General features: G+C 39.6%; 1 protein-coding gene across 2 annotated transcripts in view; it reads right to left on the bottom strand.

Moving 5' to 3' along the window:
- The window catches only part of limk1a (LIM domain kinase 1a), a 57,696-nt gene that overhangs the window by 34,191 nt on the left and 795 nt on the right, over positions 1-22,710 (bottom strand). Inside the window, exon 2 of one of the 2 annotated variants that reach the window (XM_082501759.1) lies at positions 20,119-20,218. In XM_082501759.1, the coding sequence (XP_082357885.1) occupies positions 20,119-20,218 (100 nt within the window). Of the gene's footprint in view, positions 1-7,396; positions 7,581-20,118; positions 20,219-22,710 lie in introns of those variants that run through there. The other variant, XM_082501760.1, reaches the window with a different exon arrangement.

The raw sequence follows: 22,710 nt of genomic DNA, 5'->3' as shown, positions 1-22,710 counted from the left end.
GGATCTTCTGATGGCTGCTTCCAGCATGATAACACGCCATGTCTTAAAGCTCAAATCATCTCAAACTTATTTCTTGAACATGACAATGAGGCCACTGTACTCAAATGACCTCCACAGTCATCAGATCTCAATCCAATGGAGCACATTTGTGCTGCAGATTTGTCAGTACAGACAAAAATCTCAGGAGAATGTTTCCAACACCTTGTTGCCATTAATAATTAAGGAAGCTCTGAAGGAAAAAAGGAGTCTAGATCAGTACTAGCAAGGTGTACCTAATGTGGCCAGTGAGTGAATATGGGCAGACAGATAGATGACTCGCCCCCTGCTGCCCATTATGAAGAATGCAGGCTTAAGTCTGTATGTCCAGGTCTATGACAGGTTAACCCTGACCACTTCTTTCTGGTCAGAGAACAGTCTTAATATTGAAATGTTAGAATAAATTAGTTTTTTGAATTCTGTATTTTGTAAGTTTTTTAAGGTTTTAGTCAAGCTCAACAAACATGAATCTTCACTGGATTGACAAATATCGCTTATAACTGTGTGGAAACATTGTTTAAGATTGCAGTATTGAGCTATATTAATAGAAAAATGGGCTGGTTTGGTTAAACAAGAAAAAAAAGGAATGAAGTTGTTGACAAAATGTGCAAAACTTCAAAATCAAACTTCTGAGGTTATTTCAGTTCATTCTGTTCTTTCTGATGCACACTGCAAATATGTTTTATGGTTATTATGAAATATCCAAGAAAACAAAACTACAACATTGGATTTGAGAAGACTCTTTCTTTTGCATTTTTCATTATAATGGCCAAATTGGCTAGATAAAAAAAGAAGCTTGAATCAGTGCATTTATATAAAATGTTTCCATTCTGATACACGACATATCCATAAATGTGCATGTAGGACTAACATGCTGCTAAATGTGCTGAAACGCTATCAGTGATGGATCAGATGATCTCATTGGACAGCTCTATGATGTAATATGTTTGTGAATGACTCTTCATCTGTTCGTCACAATGACAGCCTGACCCGGGTCGATACCTAACGTGATTAGCTTGTCCAGCTGGTATGAATGAATGAATGAATGAATGAATGGAGAGACATGTATCTTCTGACTGACTCAATTGGAAATGTAAACACAATGAATGAGACAAGACGACACAGATGTGACCGAACACATCTCATCTGAAATAACACACAGTACATTTCAACATGTAAACAGACCACATTGTATTTATTTATGTGGCTTTGAAGTAAAATTAGAATAATTAAGTTGATCAAACTTCATTAATCATCATATTTTCCGTTATATTAAAATGAAAATATCAATGTTACATGAAATTTGAAAGGATAAACGAATTAAAGTTGCTTTTTTAATTAGCAGTGATTAAACTAAAAACAGACCAATCATTGGATTTTTGGATTTTTTTTCTTGTGCGGTGAAGTGAATCTACCCAGCGTTGGATTAAATTAAGTCTGTGTCTATATTGGGAGTTTTTGAACAGTCCTTTTTATCAGATTTGCAATGATTAGTTAGTAAATTATTTAAATTAGTTTATTTAAATTAGTTTTCTTGTCAATTAGCCAATTTGCAGGGAAATTGATCCACAAATATTTAGATTGATCTGTTGTTTAAGTTGCTTGTCAAGGAAAGTGCACTATCGAAAAAATATTTCGTGTTTGCAGGTTGTGAGAATACATTGTTCATCTCACAGCAAAATTTAAAAAAGGAGTATCTTTGGGTTCTGGACTGCTTAGCAGGACACTTAAACACATTCACTTGGGCTCTGGAAAATTTTAACACTTCTCATACTAAAGGAAGAAATAAATCTCAAAAAGACAGGATAATTCAACAGCGAGAAGAATTTCCTGCACTTCTACAGGTTTGCGTCAATCAGGAATACACAGCAGACGCGCAGACAGACAATGAATAATTTATTGGGGATAAATGTCCACATTATTTCAGCTGTCATGGCGAGGCTGAACTGACATGCAGAGCTTTGTGCTCGTAAATATAAATCTGCACTGTAGCAAATACAAAAGGAAGCAAGATTACAATTATTTTCTCCCACATGTAATCAAAGTAGACATCAAGTTTAAAGTAGTAAGTAACCTCAAGATTTTTTTAAAGGCTTAATTTAAATAAGTTTATAAAATGCCATTTAACTGCCCATAGACTAGCCTGACATACTGAACCAGTCTGCTCAGCTCACCATCACTGAATACAACGTGAGATAAGAAAGAAAGGGCTGCATTTGTGAAGCTGGAACGGCACAGTTTTGGATATGTTGCCTGTAGTTTTTCTTGACTAAAATATACACCAATAAATTCCCATATTACATATTCTAAATATATGCAAGTACTATCGCCTCAGTTTGAGCTAACTTGCTAGTACGTGAAAACATGTCTTAGATTTTATTCTCTGATGACTCGAACGCCTCGCAGTGAAGTAAAAGCAAACAAGTCTCCCACACAAACACCGCCGCCCACCCGGTCCTGGTCAGCATTTTGTGATGTGTCTTTGTGTGTGGGTGTGTACATATAACCACAGGTCATTGAATGAGGTGAAGGCTGAGGTGGCTACAGGAAACGGGAGGGCTCAAAAGGAAACAGTATGTGTGTATAGGACTGCTGCACCTCCCAAACACGCACGCGCGTACCAGCACACACAAGCATCTCTTCATCAATTATTAAATCTTCCATCATCCGAGTCAAGCTCAGGACATCCATCTTCCTTCTATCAGCAAAGACAGATGAAATGCTGAGAGTACCTATGATCAATAAGCCAATAAACAGGTCTGCCCGTCTGCCCAGAAAAATCTAGAAGAATTAGACAACGGACATCAAACGTGTATGATATTTGACGGTGATAGAAACAAATTTGCCTACTGTGCAAAAACCCCAGAGTGAGCACTCAGCTGTTGTTACTGTGTGTGGAGGATAGGCTCAAATCAACCTCAGGCAAAAGAGAAAGGAGCACTGAGACGGAGGGGTGGTCTCACACACACATACATGCACACACAGGGGGGAAAGTCAAGCTGAGGAAACGACTGTCTGGGGGACGCCCCTCAAAGGAGACATAAATAGATTAGATTGCTGGTCTGGAGCCAAATTTCCACTCCTGATATTTTCCCAGGAAGGAAAGGAGGATGTCCAACATGTCAGTGACATAAAAGGATCATGTGTGTTAAAACTCTGACTATGAGGACTTTTTTCTGTCTGAGCTGGACTCTTTGATTCAGTCAGCCTTTACACATTAACACACAGCACAGACACATTCATCAGGCCCATTCCCACGCGCCCTCCCCCTGCCTGGTTCCCCCTTCCTCCTTCTCCACGGCAACGCAAAATGCCACAACGATGATGTCACCCTCTCTCATAAAAAACCAGGCATTACCTCATCACCTTCTGCTCACCTTCAGTCTCACTCTATTGGGTGGTACCCGGAAATCAGCGCAGCCAATCAGGCTTCACCCCGCTCCCCTGACCTTGGCAGACTCAGCAGCATCCACACTCACGCTGACCCCTCATGTTTTCTGCTACTCTTAAGGAATTGAGAACCAGCCAAGGAGAGCGGGCTGTGCATTTTAAACAGTAAATATAATGACATCCTCCTGAGGCTCAACTCTGCTGAACAAGTGTTTCAGCCCGTGGGAGAGACTCTTTATTCCAGGCCCGGCGGTCTATTCAGCTGGTAAACAGGAGCTCTGGCAGACTGTGAGTGAATGGAGTGCACGGCAGCAGTTTCCTTTGTGACTGCTAAGCCATGTAGACTGACCGATTGTCAGTGCAGTCGGCTCGCTGGCCGTCTCACTTGTTCCATCGAGGAAGATGATAAAAGGTATCTGGGAGCTTTGGGAGAGCTGTTTAGTAGGTCTCATTCAGTAGCAGGTTTCTTTTACAGACCAACTCCAAGCTTAAACACTAACACATGAAATGAAACCAGTGAATTGTTCAGTGGTTATAACAGTACCTCACTACAAAAGATTTATCCGGACACTTACTGTTAGCATTAATCATGAGAACCAATGCTATGAGCTCAAAGTATGAGGTTATGTGGTTGGACAGGTGAGTCACACACCAGACTATTTTGCTGAATTATCAACAACTGCATGGACCACTATTAAAAAAAAACACAAAGACTTTTAATAGGATTTATGCAAAATTCTTATCAATTTTGTTCTCAAAATGCATTTTTCTAGCATGGGTTTAACTGAGATGCCACTTTAAAATTTGGAGGACTTTGCACATGTAGAAAAAATCATTAGCTAGTTCTCCACTGCTAATCTTTTAGGGCAAATATCTGGTACCATGGCTCTGTGAATGTGGACTCTCAGGCTTGTTGCATGGAACATATTTGAATGTTTGCAGATTTGGAGGCCTGCAGAAACCACAAATTTGCAGGTAGGCGACTAATGTTTTGTTTACAGCTTCTCATAAACAAAAGCACATAGTGATGACATTCTCTCTCGTTTAACCAGCCTTAAACATAAGCAGATTTAGATTTGGTACATGGTGTCATACCAGGAAAGTATCACACTGAAGTTAAATGTGTTTTTCTGGTTTCAAACTGTCTGTGAAGCAATTCACCTGATTTAGACAATTTTAAAGAACATATAACTATATTAATATTAATAATAATAATAATAATACTGATAAACCAACTCAATGTATAATTTAGAACGCTATATTAGGACAATAGGGACCTGAAATTTTGCATAATTCCTTATAGAAGGTGTATCTTTCCCCTGGAATATTTTAAACTTGATAAACTGAGACAGAATCAACCCAGTTACTGATGCTGCTCCACTTTACTGAACCTGAAGTGTGCCCTTCTTGGCTCCCCCTTCTAATCATACATTATGAGACTCAAGCAGAGTAAACATACAGTTACCAGCACATGGACACTTCATTTAAAAGGATTTACTTGTTTGTCTCGTCTTTGTCTATGATGTATGTGACTTTATTGTTACAGTTGTGTTTTTGTTTGTGGACTCATTAATCACATAATCGTGTCGTTGTTTCTGGTTTGGTGTCAGAGAGTCCTCTACTGCGTCACATGGCAGTTTTATTTTCCCCCCAACAGACGGTAGTGTGGGTAAGGCATCACAGGTGGGTGTGGACAGGCGGGTGAGAGTTGAAAGTTGAAAGAAAATGATTTTTGTTAGGAGGAAAAAACAAAACAATGCTGCTACTGCCCAGACATTTAGGTAAACTTTAGTTTGGGCCCTATTGTTTTTTACACTCCTGTTAACAACTGCTAAAATATTTGAAGTGTAGGATGTGAAGTTTTTTGGCTTTCAAACTAATCTACATGCTGAACTATTAATGGGCTGTTCTCAACACAATCATGCTGCAAAACTAGAACATCGTTATTCTTGTGAGCTTAGCTTAGCTTATTTTTTGTCCCTGTAAAATGATGAAGGTCAGATATGAAACTGGCAGGACTCTTTCAACAGTGACAAAATGTGGACTTTAATATTCTTCATCTTTTTTAATCCCATTCAGGGTTTAAGTCTGGACTCCATCTCCTCCAAACAGAACAAAATTGAATTTTTAAAGTGTGATTAAAGCACAGGAGCGAGTGCCAAAGGTTAGAGCTGGGAAAAAGGCGATTAATAAAAATACACCCGTCACACAGGACGACTTTTTCCTCCCCGCTGCAAATATTATCAGCCGGCATGAACTCCAGATATGAATTTGACGAGGTGCAGGCAGAGGAAGGAGACTCATATGATGTTTTTCTAGATTTTCAAAAGCTACAATTGCGACCATTAAACAACACAGGAAATGTTAAATGTTGTCCAATATCCTGCAGAACTACCACATTAACACCTAAGAACTTCCTGTGATAGTCTCAAGTTCGTAAAAGAGGAAACAAGTAATGACTTTCTATTTCCTCAAAAGAGGAAGTCAATACAATTTGAGTAAATATTGGAAGAAAAACTTGACAAAAAATAAGTTGCATCACCAAACGTCTTTGTTAGAGAAGCAAACACGGTGAAAAAAATATGAAAACAGACTTAACAGAACAGAGCATCGGAGTAAGTATAATAGTTAATTCTTTCACAGAGAAAAACTAATCATAAAATTAAATATACAACCATCGAAACTGACTTTATTTTCCCAGTTTGACCAGCGTTTTAGGGCTCATCCCACCGTCATCTCTGTTGTTAATGAGAGGACTGAGTGTCCCCTCAGAGTGCCTGGTTGTTCTGGATAATGCTTACATTATCTTCTAAGACACAAACAGCCAAAAAATAAATAAATGTGCTAAGCCCAGAAAGTGCATTCTCATCTAGTACGTGACTCACAAAAAACACACGACTTTGCTCGAGGGTGGTGACGTAAGCACGTCTATCCGATAAAAAAAACAACGACGTTGAGCCCGCGGTGTCAGTCACATGTGGGACAGCAGCGTTTGATTCATGGTGGCACTTTTAAAAGAGGGAAGTCAGGAAGTTCAGGGGCTTTTGCATCCAGAGAGATGGAAGTGTGAACGACACCGAGGACTGACGTGTGCCGGCACTTTGGAGAAGTGAGAGATCATTTAAGAGAAATGAGTTAATTTCAGTTACTGCATCACCCTCAAGTGCATTCCTAAAGACTGTTGGTCAGAATATATACAAGGAACATAGTTCATGCATATCAGAATACACTTAGTGCTGCTTTTCATGCCAGCACAGAGAAAGTGAAAGACACTCCTAACCAACCACCACACTTTCTCTTTGGGGTTAGTTTACTGCCTTTTTTTGTCTAATAATTAATTGGGTTTTGAGCTGCACCAAGAAAAAAATATATATAAAGATGAGAATATTAATAAGTCACTAATATATTACCAGTAAATAAATCCATAGTGAAAATAATCACTAGTTACAAGTTACTTTTTAGGACAAATTTAGCCATAAACTCAATTCTTAGTCCAACTTTTTTGACAGAATTAAGCAAATACATTTTTCATTAATCTGTTCCTGTTAATTAGTCTAATCATTTAATTATTTTTTAAATGATTTATAATGCGAAAATGAAGATTTCTAGTTTTGACGATGGTCGCGTACACTTTTGAACAGTTAGTCCAACAGAAACATCCTCCTTTAAACAGTTTTTATATATTTTATACTTTAAACACTTCATCAGCTTGGAAAATAATGGTTTGTCAAGGTCAATAGGGTTAAATAAAGTTTTGAAAACTGCAACACTGTCAAATAAGACCAACAAAAAGACAGCCAGAACAAAAAGTCCACAAAAAGTTCTACACTTGTTTAGTACTTTGGACTAAACAAGAGTTTTCGAATAAGCTCGGAGCACGACTTACATCCAAGCTAAAGTTCTGTTTCGCTCTCAGCAGCTCAAACATCATTGTTATCATCTATAAACATAGACTGATGGGTGCACTCACACTCTGGGCTGCCTGCTGTGTTGCTTCTTTGCTGACATGTCACCCGAGGGAGCAAAGGCGTTGTTTAGACAGTCCGAAGACAGACTCATGTCAGCAGCTCTGATGTTTGACTCACTAAGCTCGCCCGGCTTCACGGCCTCGCTGTCACAAGCGTCAGTGTCTCTCCCTTCCTCTGCTTCCTCTCTGAGTGCAGCTGTGTATAGAGAGGGTCACACTTCTTTATCAGCCACTTCCTGTTCTCGTCCTCTGGGAGACTCGACCCTGTGACAGCAGAGGCTTTGCCCACAGTGGCCCTGCCTTCCTCGCAGCAGCTCATTTCTTCTGTTGAAACTTCATGAGGCAAATTTCCTGCACTCGTCAATACATTTAAAGGCTGTGGCGGAGCAAATGAAATTTTCCTCTTATCCATCATCTATTAAACCCTTCCACGGCCTCTCAAACTATTAGATTTACCAACCTCTTCACAGGAGCACCAGAGAGCTTCGTTTTATGAAGGATGGGGTGAGGTGAAGAGAGGAAGCAGCTCCTGAGCAAGGTGTAACCTTACTCACAGAGAAATCAGCAACCCGTTGAAGCTAGTTTCTAACCCAGAAAAAGGAGGGAAAAAATGCCACCCAATTCAAAATTTCAGGTCATCGTCTCATTTAGTAACTTAAAATTTCAATTTTATTTCTTTATTTGGAGATATTTTCCCATAAGTTTGGAGTCCAAATGTTTGAGGTAACTAACTCCAAATTTGAGATAATAACCCAAAGGTTTGACTTACGCTGGCTGAGCGGTGGAGACAAGCTTCCACAGTAACCACATTCAAACCAGTCAGACAGCAGAGTCTTTAGTGATAAGCTGATATCAGCCAATCAACATATGTTTGAGATAGTTCAGAAATAGAATCAGTCACAGTTAGTCCACACATCAAATTACCTTCAGCACATAATCATGTTAACAAATTACTGTTCCTGCAGGAAACAGAAACAGGTTAGCATTTTTTTATTCATTTGTTTTCAAGGAAACAATTGCCATGCTCTTATTTTGAAAGTTTAGTTACCGCTTGCTCACTGGTCAGCCCCTCATTGTGGAAGCCCTGATGAATGAAGCTTGTGTCTGCCACAGACCCCCCCCCCCCCCCCCCCCACCGCATCCATAAGTCATATGTTTTTATTATGTCTAATAATAATTTTGATTCAACCCTCTGAGTAAGTCAGAATTTTGACATAACCCCAAATTTTGAGGAAAAAATATAAAAATAGTAAAATAGTTTAAAAAAAAGTATATATATTCAGCAGCGTAAACAAGCCCCCATAAGTTAGAGCTCCATCAGCACTTTAGAGGCAGCTAATAAGCTTACATGGTAAAGATTTAGTGAAGTAATTTACTTACAAAAGAAGTTTGCAACACTCGCGCTTCAAGTTTTACTTTTCTGCTGCTATATTTTTCCACACATTTCATTTGTTTGACAGAATTATTGTGCATGTTTGGGATTTTTGGAGTTTCAGTGTTATTTTGGGAAGTGTTTTCTGTTTGGTTTCATTTTCTCAGTTTTTTATTGATTCCAGTAAAAGAGCTTTTGTGTGATTTGTTGTGGTTTTGAACACTTAGAGAATTATTCAAGTTTCAGTTTCTGTTTAAGTTTTCTTTTTTGTTATTTAGGATTAGGATTACTGCTCTAATCTCCTCAATATTTTATAGTATTAGTATTTTAATGAGATTTTTCTGGGGGTTAGTTGTCATTGTGTTTTCTGAGGTCTGTGAGTTCAGCATACCTGGGGTATATTTCTGTTATCTGGAGTCACTCACCCTAAGATTAGCAATCCAGTAATCGGTTATCTGCTCTGTATGTTAACCCAGGGTGTCCCCTGCATGTTCACATGGAAGCGGGGGTGATGCCAGCAGAGCAGCTGATTTCACAAAGGAAAATGAAACTATTATTCCAATATTAATAGGTTAAACAGGTTGACCGAAAGCAGCAACATGAAAGAAAGAGCACCATATATTTAAAGCACTGAATGAACATGTGTGCACTTTAAGTGCTTTGTCCAATGAGGCTGTCAAAAAGCGGCTACATTAAGACAGTTTAGCTTATCTGAAGCCAGGAAAGATAGCGGGCAAAAACGCTGACTGTCAGTCCAACAACTCTATCATTAACACATGAGATAATCCGATGGATTATCATCAAGTGTTTCTTTAAATTAGGCTTTAAAAGACTATTTCAGTTTTTATTCTTTAAACCGCAGCCTCGGTGGTGTAAGGAAAAAAAATCAAACAAAGGCTTCGACTATGTGTGAAGTTGATATGGGATCAATAAGTACTGATAGCTGCTCTGTTTTGGGATCATCATATTTTTGCTTTCAAAAAATTAATTTCAAAAATGAAATGGTTACATATAAGAAGATTCAGGGGAAACACAAAAACTTTGAATAGTACTAAAAAAATGTAAACTCTCCCTACTCACCATGCACCAAAGTCTCAGGGATCTTTCAGAAATGCTCTACAGCAGCATGAGTTACCATGGCAAAATACCACAGTGAGAAACGACCCACATTAACATGATCAAAACCGAGGATTAATTCTAGTTACCTGGGTAACTTCATTAAATATTGCTTCATAGTTACAGGCCTCAGGTGTCTAGTATTTTAAGATTGTTGTCATTGCCCTCCCCCCTTTATCCCTGGGTGCTTCCTTGCCCATACTTTGTACTGAGGCTAGGCAAAAACTGCATTACCAGCAGGGGGAGATACAAAGTCTGTAGTGAGCAAAAAACGGTTTAAGTAAATTCTAGGGCCGGAAACGATTAAGCTAGGGGGCTAATATGTGTATAAGTGTAAATGTCTTAATAATGTCTGTTCAAACACCCACTTGTGATTATTTTCATGTTGGCGTGAAATAAAATAGCTCCCACTGCTGTTACTGTAGCTTACTGCAAATTCTGCATTCTCGTATAATGGACACAGGGGACCGGCGTGTCTATTACACGTTTTCTTGTTATAGCGGGTTGGGCTAGGATTAGCATCCTTTGTCTTACTTTGTAGTTTGCTCTCTGTGATGGCCTGTTTCATTTTTGCTTCCTCTGTGTCTTCACTTCATTGATTGTGTTCAGCCCTGTCTCGTTTCCTGTGTCTTATTCCTTATCAGATTTCTGTGTGAGTATACACTCAGCACTCACTTTATTAGGTACAACTGGTTTTGTACTCCCACTAAGAACGCAACGTCTAGATGAACAGAATCAGTTTTCTGGGATTTCCTTACCCAGATGATTGATCATGCATCAAGACATTAACACAAATGTTTAGTCACCCAGTCACATGGCAGCAACTAAATGCTTTTAGGTCTGGAGACATGGTCAAGATGACCTGATTCAATAGAAAAGAATGGAAACAAACTTGTGTTTTTGTCACAGGCTGCCAGTATCAACGTGTCTAAAGATACAGTTTAAAATAGCTTCTTTGCCACGTTGTCTGTTATGTGTGGACACAACACTGCTTAATTCTTGAGTGAGGTGCCTTTTATAAGCTTGAATGATCAGTGTTAAGTTGCTTAACAAAAAGGAAATTCCTCTAAAAATGCTCAGGTACAAGGACAGGACTTACATGAGTGAAAAAGCAGACAATTTCCAATGGAAAAACTCTGAAAGACCTTTGGAAAGCCTGCAGAACTACTGCTCAAGACCACTTTTAAAAAATTACAAGAAAGTCTAACTTGCAAGCAAAAACATTAAAAAATGAGGGACCGTTCAAGATTTCTGCAAAGCCCTGTATATGAAAGGATGTACAGTATTTTCTGTTAGTCAAATCCTTGTTTAATCTTTAACAAACCTTTATTTAAAACGACTTTGTTTTCCTGAGGCAGTTTTCTGTCCTTTCAGCCTGCCACTACTTGACGTCGAGTCTCCGTCACATTCTGGAGCTTCTGTTACCAGGCAGAGTTCATCTGCAGGTGAAAGCAGCTGAGTCACTGCAGCCTCTTCATGCTTTCTGTCACTGACACAATGAGTATCGCAGAGCGCTGCCACCAATAAACGATCTCAAGCGCTTTTTAAAATTCGTCGAGGGCTGTAATGTTTGTCCTGCAGATGTGAGTAAGCGTACAGGACAGATGGAGACGTAAATGTGTGAGCCCCACAGTGCAGGCAGAGCAGCAGACTTAAAGTATACTCATCCTTCCTTAAACCATCATAAAAAGCTCCATGTTTGTTGATAACACAGTGTGGAAACACATAAGCATTTGTGCACTATCAGCATCAGGGAAAAAAACCCACTGCAGGTGATCAGACGTGCACATGTGTAGATGTGGTGGATGAATGAAATGGATTTTATCTAAAGTGCTACATAAGCAGAAGCTTATTGATTGTCAAGCAGAAATGGTTTTATTGCGAGCAGCAAGGGGCTGCAGCGCACTGGAGAGAAAGTGCAGCAGCAGTCGAGTGTTCAGAGGGAAAAATAAATATTGATTTTCAGTTCAGCTTTATCTGATTTAATGAACTCATTTTACAGCAGTTTTATTTTTTATTCTAAATTAGAAAAGTCATTATTTAGCTTTACTGTAAGCTGGTGAATCAGACTACAAGACAAACACATGGCCGTGTCAGACGAAGAGCAGAAACCAACCTATCCCCTAAATCAGAGAGGCCACAGCAGTTTGAGGTGCACTCCTTTCATAGTGATCCTGATCCACACAATTTTTCCATGGAGTTGTTCAATTCCTAAATTTAAGGTTTTCAAATCAATGAAATTTACAAAGGGACTCTCGCTGCCTTCTGACTCGTTATGGTCCTTTTAAGATATAATGAATAAATGAATAATTAAAAATCATGAAGCACTGAGACGTTCAGCATGTTTTAGTCGGACTAGTGAACTCACCACAAGATAAAATGAGAAACGTTAGTGAAGGTTATTCAGTGCCGGGGCAGCAAGAAATTAACTACAAGCCATTAAAAACGCCATAAATGTTTTTATTATTCATCAAAGTACTGTTTATTGGGTGCTGGTTTAGCTCAGTGCGTTAATCAGGCGACCACACGCCATACGGAAGAAAGCGACCGGCCCAACATGTGACTCCGCAGCCCTTTGACTTTATCTGACCCTGCTTTCCTGTCCTTTCTTCACTGTATCTATCAAATAAAGCTGAAAAAGGCCAGAAAAACGTGAAAGTACAGCAAGTGAGGTCAAAGGTCATGGCCAGTCTGTTTACGGTGATCAAGGGGGCCACAGGCCCAGATAAATGAGAAGGCTAGCTTCAGGATGGGCATCAGACGTAAAGTCAAACATGTGGATCATATTTAAGAAAGAAAGCCTGTAACACACATCTCTGAGTAACAAATTACAACCAACATGTTTGAATAAATCAACATAATGGAAGTTTCAGATCAGTATAGATGAATAAATATTGTGGATGCATTAATGTTGTTTTGCAGTTCAGCTTTGATGTAAATGGAAAAAAAAAAACAGTTCATACTGAGAGCCTGACTGCGATTTCCCATGAAGCCTAGCTCCTGCTGTTTTCAGAGGAAAACTTCTTTTTTGGGTTAGGATTTAAGCTCCAGAAAGTCCCTGTCCCACTCCTCACTTTCCCACCAATGTTCAACCTTCATTTACCATGGAAATCTGTTTCTCTCTGAAGATCCTGTTCTAATTTCTATCCATTTGTGCTCTCGAGGGGGAAAACTCTCTTTTTACAGACCTCCATCACACACACAGCTTCTCTCCTGTTATTAATTCAACAGTTCCGGTGTGTGTAGCATCACTACATGGTGGAGGAGCAGAAGGGCTGAAAGCTACAAGCTGATATCTGACACCTCAAACAAGTGTGATGGAGCTGACACAGAGCTCACGTCTGAATCAGCTACACGAGGCTCTTGACAGCAGATAACACAAGTAAAAGTGCTTTTACTTTAAAAGTCAGGGTGGAAAAAGCATGCACAGAAACCTGCAGCAGCCCTTCTCAGTCATTTGTAACTCCCTATCTGTGCTCACCGTGCATATAGATACCACAAACCATTGTGGACTCAACCCTTCGCCAGGATGCCCTCCTCAGATTTCCCATTCAGATATCTGGCCAGGAGGAAATCATTAATGACCCACTCAGAGCTGAGTTTCAAGCCAACCCACTGACCAGCTCGGATGAACTGACGAAAACAGGCAAGACTCGAAAACGCAGCTGGACATTTACTACCTTTACAGCCGGTCAAAATCAATAGACAATAAAGCTGAGTCAGTGCAACTATTAAAAGCTACTATCAGTGAAATGTGGCTTTTTGATTACATGTGATGCCCGTTAACAATGACCAAGAAGAGGTCTCCATGCAAATTCTTTGCACTGTAGATGAGATACAGCTGCACTGTGCCACCTGTGACCAGTGGAGGCACTGCGAGTGTGTTTGAATGTAAGCCGATCCAACTGATGACAGCTACACCGTTCGGCCAACAGATTTAGGCAGCAGCACCAGCTCTGTATTAGTATTTGTTTCTGTATAACCCCGAAGATTCTTCAACCTTTAAAATTCTCTTTTTAAAGAATTTATGTCTACACATGTGGTGATATCATCTGAGTAATTTACTGATCAAAATTTAAATGAAGGAAAAACAATGTGGTATTAGAAGAATGTGACCTTTTCAACTGCTCCTCATCTCTGTTCGAAGACAGGTGACTCTGCATTATCCACAGACTGACATTATAAGAAAGACATAACCACCAGGACCTCCATGCCTGCCATTACTTTAGGTTTTCCAGGATATCTCCAATGACCTTTTGCTATATTGACCCTCGAACTTTATTTCAAATACTAAGAATGGGTGAATTAGTAAGTTTTTGTCTTTGTCTACCAGTCCCCATATTAAACACAGTTTCTACCTGTGTGTGGGCAGCTATCGGCCACAGGTGTATAAAATGAAGCATGTAGCCATGGGGTCTGCCTTTACAAAAATTTGTGAAAGAACTGTTTGTTCTAAAGAGCTCCTTAAATTAAGCACTGCTTAAATGGACGTCACCTCTGCAAGTCATTTTGTGAAACTCCTTCCATCCTAGATGGAGCGATCAACTCTAACTTGTATTACTGCAAAGTGTAAGCTTTTAGGAACTCCATCATGAAGTGGCAGAGTGCATAACGTTACACAGTACGTAAAGGGTACAATGCACCTCACCAACGGTCTGCGTGCCGGGAGTTTCATTGCATGTGTTTCCCATGGCCAAGCAGCTGCTGTATATATAATCTTTCGGTGGCCCAGCACATTTGTATAATGTCTGAGGAGTATGCTACAACAGACTGGGAAAAAGTCTTACAGCACGGACACAATCACAGCAAAGTTGGTTAGCATGCTGCATCCATAAACAGTAAAGGTGGATGAACTACCAAGTACCTCACTTTCACTTCTAAAAATGGGGCAGAGATCTCAGGGTGCCCTGTTCCTAACAGCAGGCCGTATTATCTGTCTTCAGAATACACAAACATTACAAATTGATGTAAAAACTGACCACGGGAGTCTGTTTGAATTGACTCACTTGCAGCCAGCCTCAAGTGGGCACTGGATGAATTGTAGTTTTCATGTCTGTACTTTTTCATGATAGCGCACCCAAATCTGTGAATATACATCGGTGTCTGAGTTGCATTCAGGGTAATGTAGGCAGTGTGGTTGGGAAAGGGGATAACAAAGTGTGGAACAAAAAAAACCCTAAAACACACTAAAAAAAACCTCTGTTTATACAACAGTTTGAAAAGCTGGTTTTCAAACTGCTGAGGATGAATTATAGTACATTTGGAGGAAGTCACATCTGGTAGTGACATCTGTTATACGTGACCATCATTGACCCTGTTTGACCTACAGTGCTTATTTTGGCTTTAGTTAAGACATTTTTAATCCTCACGTCAGTACACTTCATTATTTATGCATTTAATTTACTTCTATGTGTAAACCATTGTGTGCATGTGTTTATATGCACTATTCTGCCTGAGCTGTTTTCTATCTTGGTCAGAACCCACTCAGAAATCATCTTTTCAGTCTCAGATTATTTTTTCTTTTCTTAATTAATTATGAAATTAAAAAAAAACAAGATAAAGTAATAGTGATCAGAGGCACGGAGGCTGACTTGTGAAGCTTTGAGTGCTTAAACAGCAGGAGGACTCCTCAGCGAGTGGCTGTTTGTTCTCCTGCTTCTCACAAACAAGGTTATCTCCATGAAGGATGTGAGATGAGTAGAGACGAGAGAAAGAGAAGGAAACGTTACATAAGATCATCAGTAAGAAAAGCAGCGACAGCGTTTGTGTCCTGTTAATCAAAAAAACTAAACAGTCATTTAAAAATAAGCCCACTTTTAAAGTTAATAATCTCCACTCGCGAAACTAAGTGACAGTCCTGGACTGTTTATATCCAGTTTAGTTTAATTAGGAAAATATTAAACAATGGATGCTGAATATGGAGCTGCTGAGCAGGAAGAAAAGAGGAAGACCACAGAGAAGCTAAATGGATGTAGCGACGGAGTACACACAGAGGGTTGGTGTGACAGAGGATTTTAGGCATAGGGTGAGATAGAGGCAGATGAGCCGCTGTGGCGACCACTAAAAGGAGTAGCGAAATGATGGAGGAAATCTACAGAATTAATATGTTTACTACAGGGAAATTCCTCCCAGAAATCTACCTGATTATTTCTGGTATTTCATAAAAACACATTTTTCCTTGGCTCTGCCTTGCTGAAGGAATCGATCACCATTAGTGCATCTGAAACATCTGCGACTACGTCTTAATTTGTCTGCTCCGAGCTTCGTGTCACATGACCCAAGGCGGCTGCATTGACTGAATGTTAAGTGACGCCTGCACTTTAACTTTCTTTTAAACTTAGGACAGCATGCAGCAGTCTTAACATAAGAGCTCCTAATGAAAGATATTTAACAGAGAGGATGAAAAGTAACAGGAGACGAACAACACTCTTTGCTTTCCTTTCAGACCATAAAGTCTTTTGTGATAGCTGGAAGCTTGTTTATACAGAAGAAGACTGACCTATTAAATATTAAATCTATTTAATGAATGGATGGATCTGGACTCTAATGCAAGCTCCAACATTTGATATTCAGTTGCAGAAATGTTAAAAACTTCTGTGTTTTGTCTACCAGGATAGGATCAGTTCTGCTCATGAAAATCAATTAAAATTCAAAAATGTTAATAGATTTCTTTCACACAGAGACACACACAGTCTCTCTGCCCACACACAACATGGTGTAGTGCAAGTTACCAGAATCTGAGTCAGAAACTAAAACCTGCTTGTTCATTTCTCCAAATCCACGGACTGTAGAAATGTTCATATGGGGGTGGCTTTAGGTTTGACGCAAGAGTTCAACCAACGTATGCTTCATCGGAGTAAGAACGACTCCTTTTGGTTGATTAGGAGAAAAAGTCTTGAGCAACTTCAGGTATGCGAGTGCCTCTATGAGTTGCTCTGGTTTGTGTAAATAAAATTGCGTAACAGGTTTTCAGACAGGTCAAGTCTGAACGTTTCTGTAACTATCTGTAATGAAGTCAAAGTACAGAGAACAGCACTCATATGGCAAACTTAAAGACAATATAAATTTTTTTATAAGTATTGTATGTTTTTAGGAATTAAATAAAGTTTTATTTATACATGCTGTTTTTGTTGTTATTGGTCTTTTGCACACTATGGGGCAGTTACCTGCTGGGTTACTGCATTTAAGGGGATTTAAGGGGAAGGGGTTAAATCGTTCAGGTCAAAAATGCAACAGTTAACAATGTAAGGTTAGGCTGCATAACTGATAGTCAACTGGGACAAGAATTGCATGAAGAGGCGAAGGCAAAGTTTGGACTTGTGAGTATTTTGAGCGCACAGCTGTGGAGCACGCGTCAGAAACTGCTTAGGTAATGTGGTAAAGTACCAGCTTATTAGAAAGCTGTTATGGCAAGTCTTGATCACATGACCTCAGAAGCCTACTGGGGACATATGGATGTAAAAGTTGTCTGATGTTTGCTGGTGCTTGTCCACGCAGAGCTCCAAAAGCAAAAACCAGTGGACTCTGAAGCTAATGGAACTGAATTAACAACAGTGCGACACGTGAGTACTTAGAAAAATAGTTAAAAGTCTTGCAGCCATGATGAAATCCAGATGTGATGAGGTCAGAGCATGTCGCAATGGAACTCAGCTTGGGGGTATTTCTTAAGTGATAAAAAACAGGAGCAAACCAGAGATTTCACGTAACCATCCAGAGTGAAAGGAGAGTCAAAGGTCATCCCAAGGTTCCTGACAAAAAATGTAGCAAATGTAGCCAGAGGACCTAGTTTTCATTAAATCTGTCAGGAGCACAAACAAGCACTTCTATATTCTCTTCATTAAGTTGGAGAAAAAGGTCTACCATCTAACTTTCAATGGCGCCTGAAGCTTAAAAATATTGTGTGGCTTAAAAGAGAGATACAACTGAATGTTATCTGCACAGCAATGATAGGAAAAGTTTTTAAAAGTGCTCGAAAAGTACTGAAGAGGGAACAAATATAAAAGAAACAATAAAGGTCCCAAAACAGAACCTTGTGGCACACCATAGACAAGAGAAGTGGAAACGGACCTGAATTATTACCCATCTCCACTTTTCTCATACACGATGGGTAAAATAGTTTCATAAAAATAATCGAGTACGCATATTTTGTGAGCAAAATGTTAAAGGAGACACTTATAAGTGAGGCAAATTACAAAATGTAATGGCTTAGGGTTGGAGTTGACTCAGCTCTCAGATTGTTAAATGTCATTTTTCAGAAGCACACATTTGACTGTAAGCCAGTCAGGACTTGTTTAAACCGCTAGTGACTTTGTGTCTATGTGTATCTGCATCTTTTGCAATTTCTTTACTGTGAAGGTGTCATGACATTGTAATTTTACAGGTCAAAACTAGAGAAGATGTCTCAACAGCCACAATGCCAATGTCTGTCTTTGCTCAGTGTTTGTGAATTAGATCACACCCATCTTTAAACACCAAATTTTCATTTTGATCTCAGCTACGCACCTGTAAAGTTTCATTACTGCATCATGTGAAGGTTTCGACATTATCACTTGTCTGACGCAGGTCTGCAGCCAGGACTACTTTAGGTTATGTCTGTTACAGAATTCATCAAAAACTAAAAGTACAAGAAAACACAGCAAAATCTGAAACTTTACCTTTACCTTCACCCACAAAAAGGAAACGCTTGTGAGAAAAATACAGATCAGATTTAAGGAGATTTTCTTAGAAAAGGTGGTGGGAGGAGGATACTTGTGTTAGCATTACAGTGAAGAAAGATTAAACAAGGAACAAGATGTGATTATGGGCAATAACACGAAAACGTTTAGCTCCTCGAAATGAAAGAAAACACAAGCAGGCACAGACATGCCTGGGAACGAGTCTGTAACAGTAGCAATTCCAGGAAATGCTGCAGTACAAAGCCTACATTGAAACCACAAAAAACTAAACTTGTTACACAACTTGCCAGCTATTTCTCCCATTTAATATTTTTATTACAGTTTCCCAAGGTGATATGAATAAACTGGTTTATCTAACATCCTGAAACCTGATCTTTTTTTAATCGCACAGTCATGTGAAAGATAAAGTTTCTCACGGGACTCTCTGCAGTCCTGTGAAAAATAAATATTCCCCATGATTAACTAGCTCATTAAACCACCTTTAGTAGGAATAACTTTATCAGTCTCTCACATCTCTGTGGAGGAATTTTGACCCACACTTCTTTACAACATTACATCCGTTCATTGAAGTTTGCAAGCATTTTTTTTGCACAGCTCTCTTAAGGTCCCGCCACAACATTTCAGTTCGGTCTGGACTTTGCTGCTGTGTTTGGAATCACTGACCAGTTGCACGACGCAGTTTGCGTCAGTATTTAGCTGTCAGATGGATGGCCTCATATTTGACTCTAGAATACTTTGATGTACAGAGAAGTTAATCATCAGCTTAATAACTAATAGGTGCCCACGTTCTATGCTTGGAAAACAAGCCTAAATAATCACCCTCCACCACCGTGCCTGTTTGCTGCTATGAGGTGTTTGTACATTACAGCCAAACATGCCCAAAGGACATTATTCCAGAAGCCTTGTGGTTTGTTCAGATGAAACCTTTCAAGCCTAAGCCATGCCGTCGGGCTCTTTAACCTACACTGAATGCTTCAGCCCTGTAAACTGATGATCAGACAGACAGTGGATATGATTAGCAACATCCAGCTACTGCTTAGCCTTTATTTTCCTGTGGAACCAGTATTTTAAGAAAGAAAGGGTTTTCACTGGACTGTGGACTCACAGGACTTTTAAACACTGAAAACAGCAAATATTTGGTATTTTTATTTTATTTTCTAGGGTACTTTTATGCCTTATATGTGCAACCATTAACTCACTTCACTCACTCCTTCGCTGTCCTTTAAAGCAGTAATAATGAGTGATATATTAATCACAGTAATATACCATTCAGCAGACACTTGGTAACCGGCTGTTGAACACAGTGGAACATTTAGCAGCTAATTGATAGGCAGAATTCCCCTTCAGGTCGACTCTATGAACAGCGCTAAACGCCAGTGAACTTTTGACCTGTATTTGCTCTAGCTGGATGGACTTGTAGGATGGATAAATAAGCAAGATGCACTGTGATATTTCAGTGTTGTTCCCAAGTGGCCAAAAACTCAGTGAGACTTAAAGACGTGTGTGCACTCAAAGTCTGGGTTTATATGTTGAGTCTGGTTTGCTGTTTGTGCTGAAAGTACCTGAAGCAGACGGTATGCCAGTCATTGTTAAGGGCCTGGAGGTACTGCTCATCGTAGATCCTCTGTTTGCATCCCGCGCACACGGGCAAACTTCCTCCAGCTGTAATGACAGGAGACCGACGTGCTGATATCACCATATTAAAGCTCATTAAACATAAAGTTATAAACAGTTCGCACAAAGAGATGTGTGTTTGTGTCTCTGTCTGTATGCCTTCTCCACCGCTTATCTGGCTATGCAAATTATCACTGCTGGTTTATAACCCAGCTCTAAAAACACACAACTCAAACAAACACACCACACAGCGTCTCCTCCACCGTTACCACCAGAGCAGAAACGATGTACCATCTGAAGGGGCATTTTTAATGAGCATACGGCTCAGCAGGGGCAAAACCACTAATTTGCTGCATTGCCCTGTTTAATAGAAAAACTCTTGTTTATTAAAAAAAATCATAACATTTAAAGAAACACAATTTTTTGCCTAGAATTATAGGATAATATTCAAACTTTGGCAATGAGAAAAATTGAAATATTATGACCAAAAGGCATAAAACATCCAGGTTTCCAAAGGTAGTTATGCTCAGTAATAAAAGGCTTTTATTTTACTTTTCCAAACCTACCTCTAATTGGATGTTTTATCCCTTTTTTCTAGTCATAAACTTTCCATTTTTTTTTTGTTGTTTTGGGTTTTTTCCCCCACAATTTACCTGTACAAAAGGCCACAGAATGAGCCACAGCACAAGTATTAACGATGTTCTACCATAACCTTGCTCGAAAGGGTATGAGGAAACGGTGGAAACACTGTTTTGGCAGCTCTACAGCTGCTCTATAGTGTAATGGTTTACACATATCTCTATCACGCGAAAGATACCTGGTTCAGTCCCAGAGGAGAGACAGACTCACTTGGGTGTCACATCTAGTGTGAGAATCTGCCACGTCAAACATGTGGAGCTCCCTGCTGTGGCGACCCCTTTGTGAATAAGGGAGCAGCTGAAATGAGCTATTCTATTAAGCAAGCTTGGCTAACAAGTCCAAAACTAATCGAGTGTAGAAATCAGGGTGATGATGATGCTGCATTGTATTTGCCTCGGAACTTCAGATTAAGGGGGGCCATTCCAGATGAAAATTCCCAACTGGAAACTCAGAAATTCCTACTTTCAAATTCAAATTTAACGCACCATGAGTGTGGAGGCGTGGGTGCGTGTTGTAAAAGCAGGAAACGACACAAAGAAACTAAAGAGAAACTGAGATGATGCATAAAATGATGGCAGGTAGATGTACGCTTTTAAAATAATGTAGTTATCATCAAAACTGCTAATAACATAGTTAATAACATAGTTATTAGCAGGCTAATAACATGCCTGCTAATAACATTTTATATTTTCCTTACAATTTAAACCAGACATCGGCTTTCTTCTACTTCTTTCCTGATAAGAGTCGTTTCCATGAGAGGAATGTTATTAGCTGCAGATCAAAGATTCCACCTCTTAGGAAAATCTTCATTATGATTAGAGTTTCAGGAAAAAAGCAATTTGGCAGAGTTGGGACGATTTATCCTGCAGTAAGGGTTCATCTGGTGCAAAGGGCGAGGCGGCGGCCAACGTTATGCTGTGTTAGATGCATTTGTTGCCTGAGTTAATTTGCCTAAAAAAAGTCACACGGCAAGACTCAGTGAGTAACAGCAAACACAAACATGGCAGCCAGTTGAAAGCATTCCATCCGTGGGGATGCTGTTTTGATTTGTAAAGAATAAAACTGCACAGATGCTACTGCTTCAGGTTCCCCCGCATTACTCTCACTGCTGAGCTCCTGAACTTGCGGTACACCCAAGAGTAACATCACGACTGTCACCTCAGAGTAACAGCCGAGCGTAGCACCTCTTCATCATGGCATTTCAACAAGAAGTAACAAGAGTACTTCTCCACATACAAAGCAGCTATAAAGAGGCCCAATTTTGACCAAGGTTAAGTTCAAAAGTGCCACAATATGAAATCTGGATACTGGTGGAAGAGTCTTGATAAAACTTAACTCTGCACAACAGCTTCAATTATTCATCCATCCTGTGAACTGAAAGCCATTTTGGCAGAGCTTTGGGTGCTGATGTCTGGTGCTAATGCTTTTCTTCTTCACTCCTCCAGCCTTCTCTCTTTAAACACTTTTTTACCATCTTTTTTTTTAATTTTTTTATAGCATTTTTTATTGTGGAGCATTTCTCTGCATGATCTCTTTCCTCCTGTTGACTTCAGACAGGGCTGCCAAGGCAAACAGAAACACACCTACATTCTGGCACAAACTGTAAAACCTGTGCAGGTACAGGTGCGTACGCCCCGCCCGCTCTGACCTAAAGCAGACACTTCCAGATTAGCTAACCACACTGCAATGCAAAGTGAAACCTTACATAGGACGCCCATTGTTCACCTCAGTGAAGCTGACTGACAGCTCGGTGTGCACAGTTATCTCACACCACATGCCAAAATACACACACATAGATCAACAATGTGGTTTACCAGCTGTTCGAGCCATAGCTTCCTGAATCACTATCCAGAAAACAATGAATTAAAAAAACATACAATTAAAACAGCTTCATTAATAAT

Source organism: Aulonocara stuartgranti (assembly GCF_965226115.1).
Source record: "Aulonocara stuartgranti genome assembly, chromosome: 14".
Classification (NCBI taxonomy): Eukaryota; Metazoa; Chordata; class Actinopteri; order Cichliformes; family Cichlidae; genus Aulonocara; species Aulonocara stuartgranti.
This window is presented reverse-complemented; position numbering and strand designations above follow the sequence as displayed.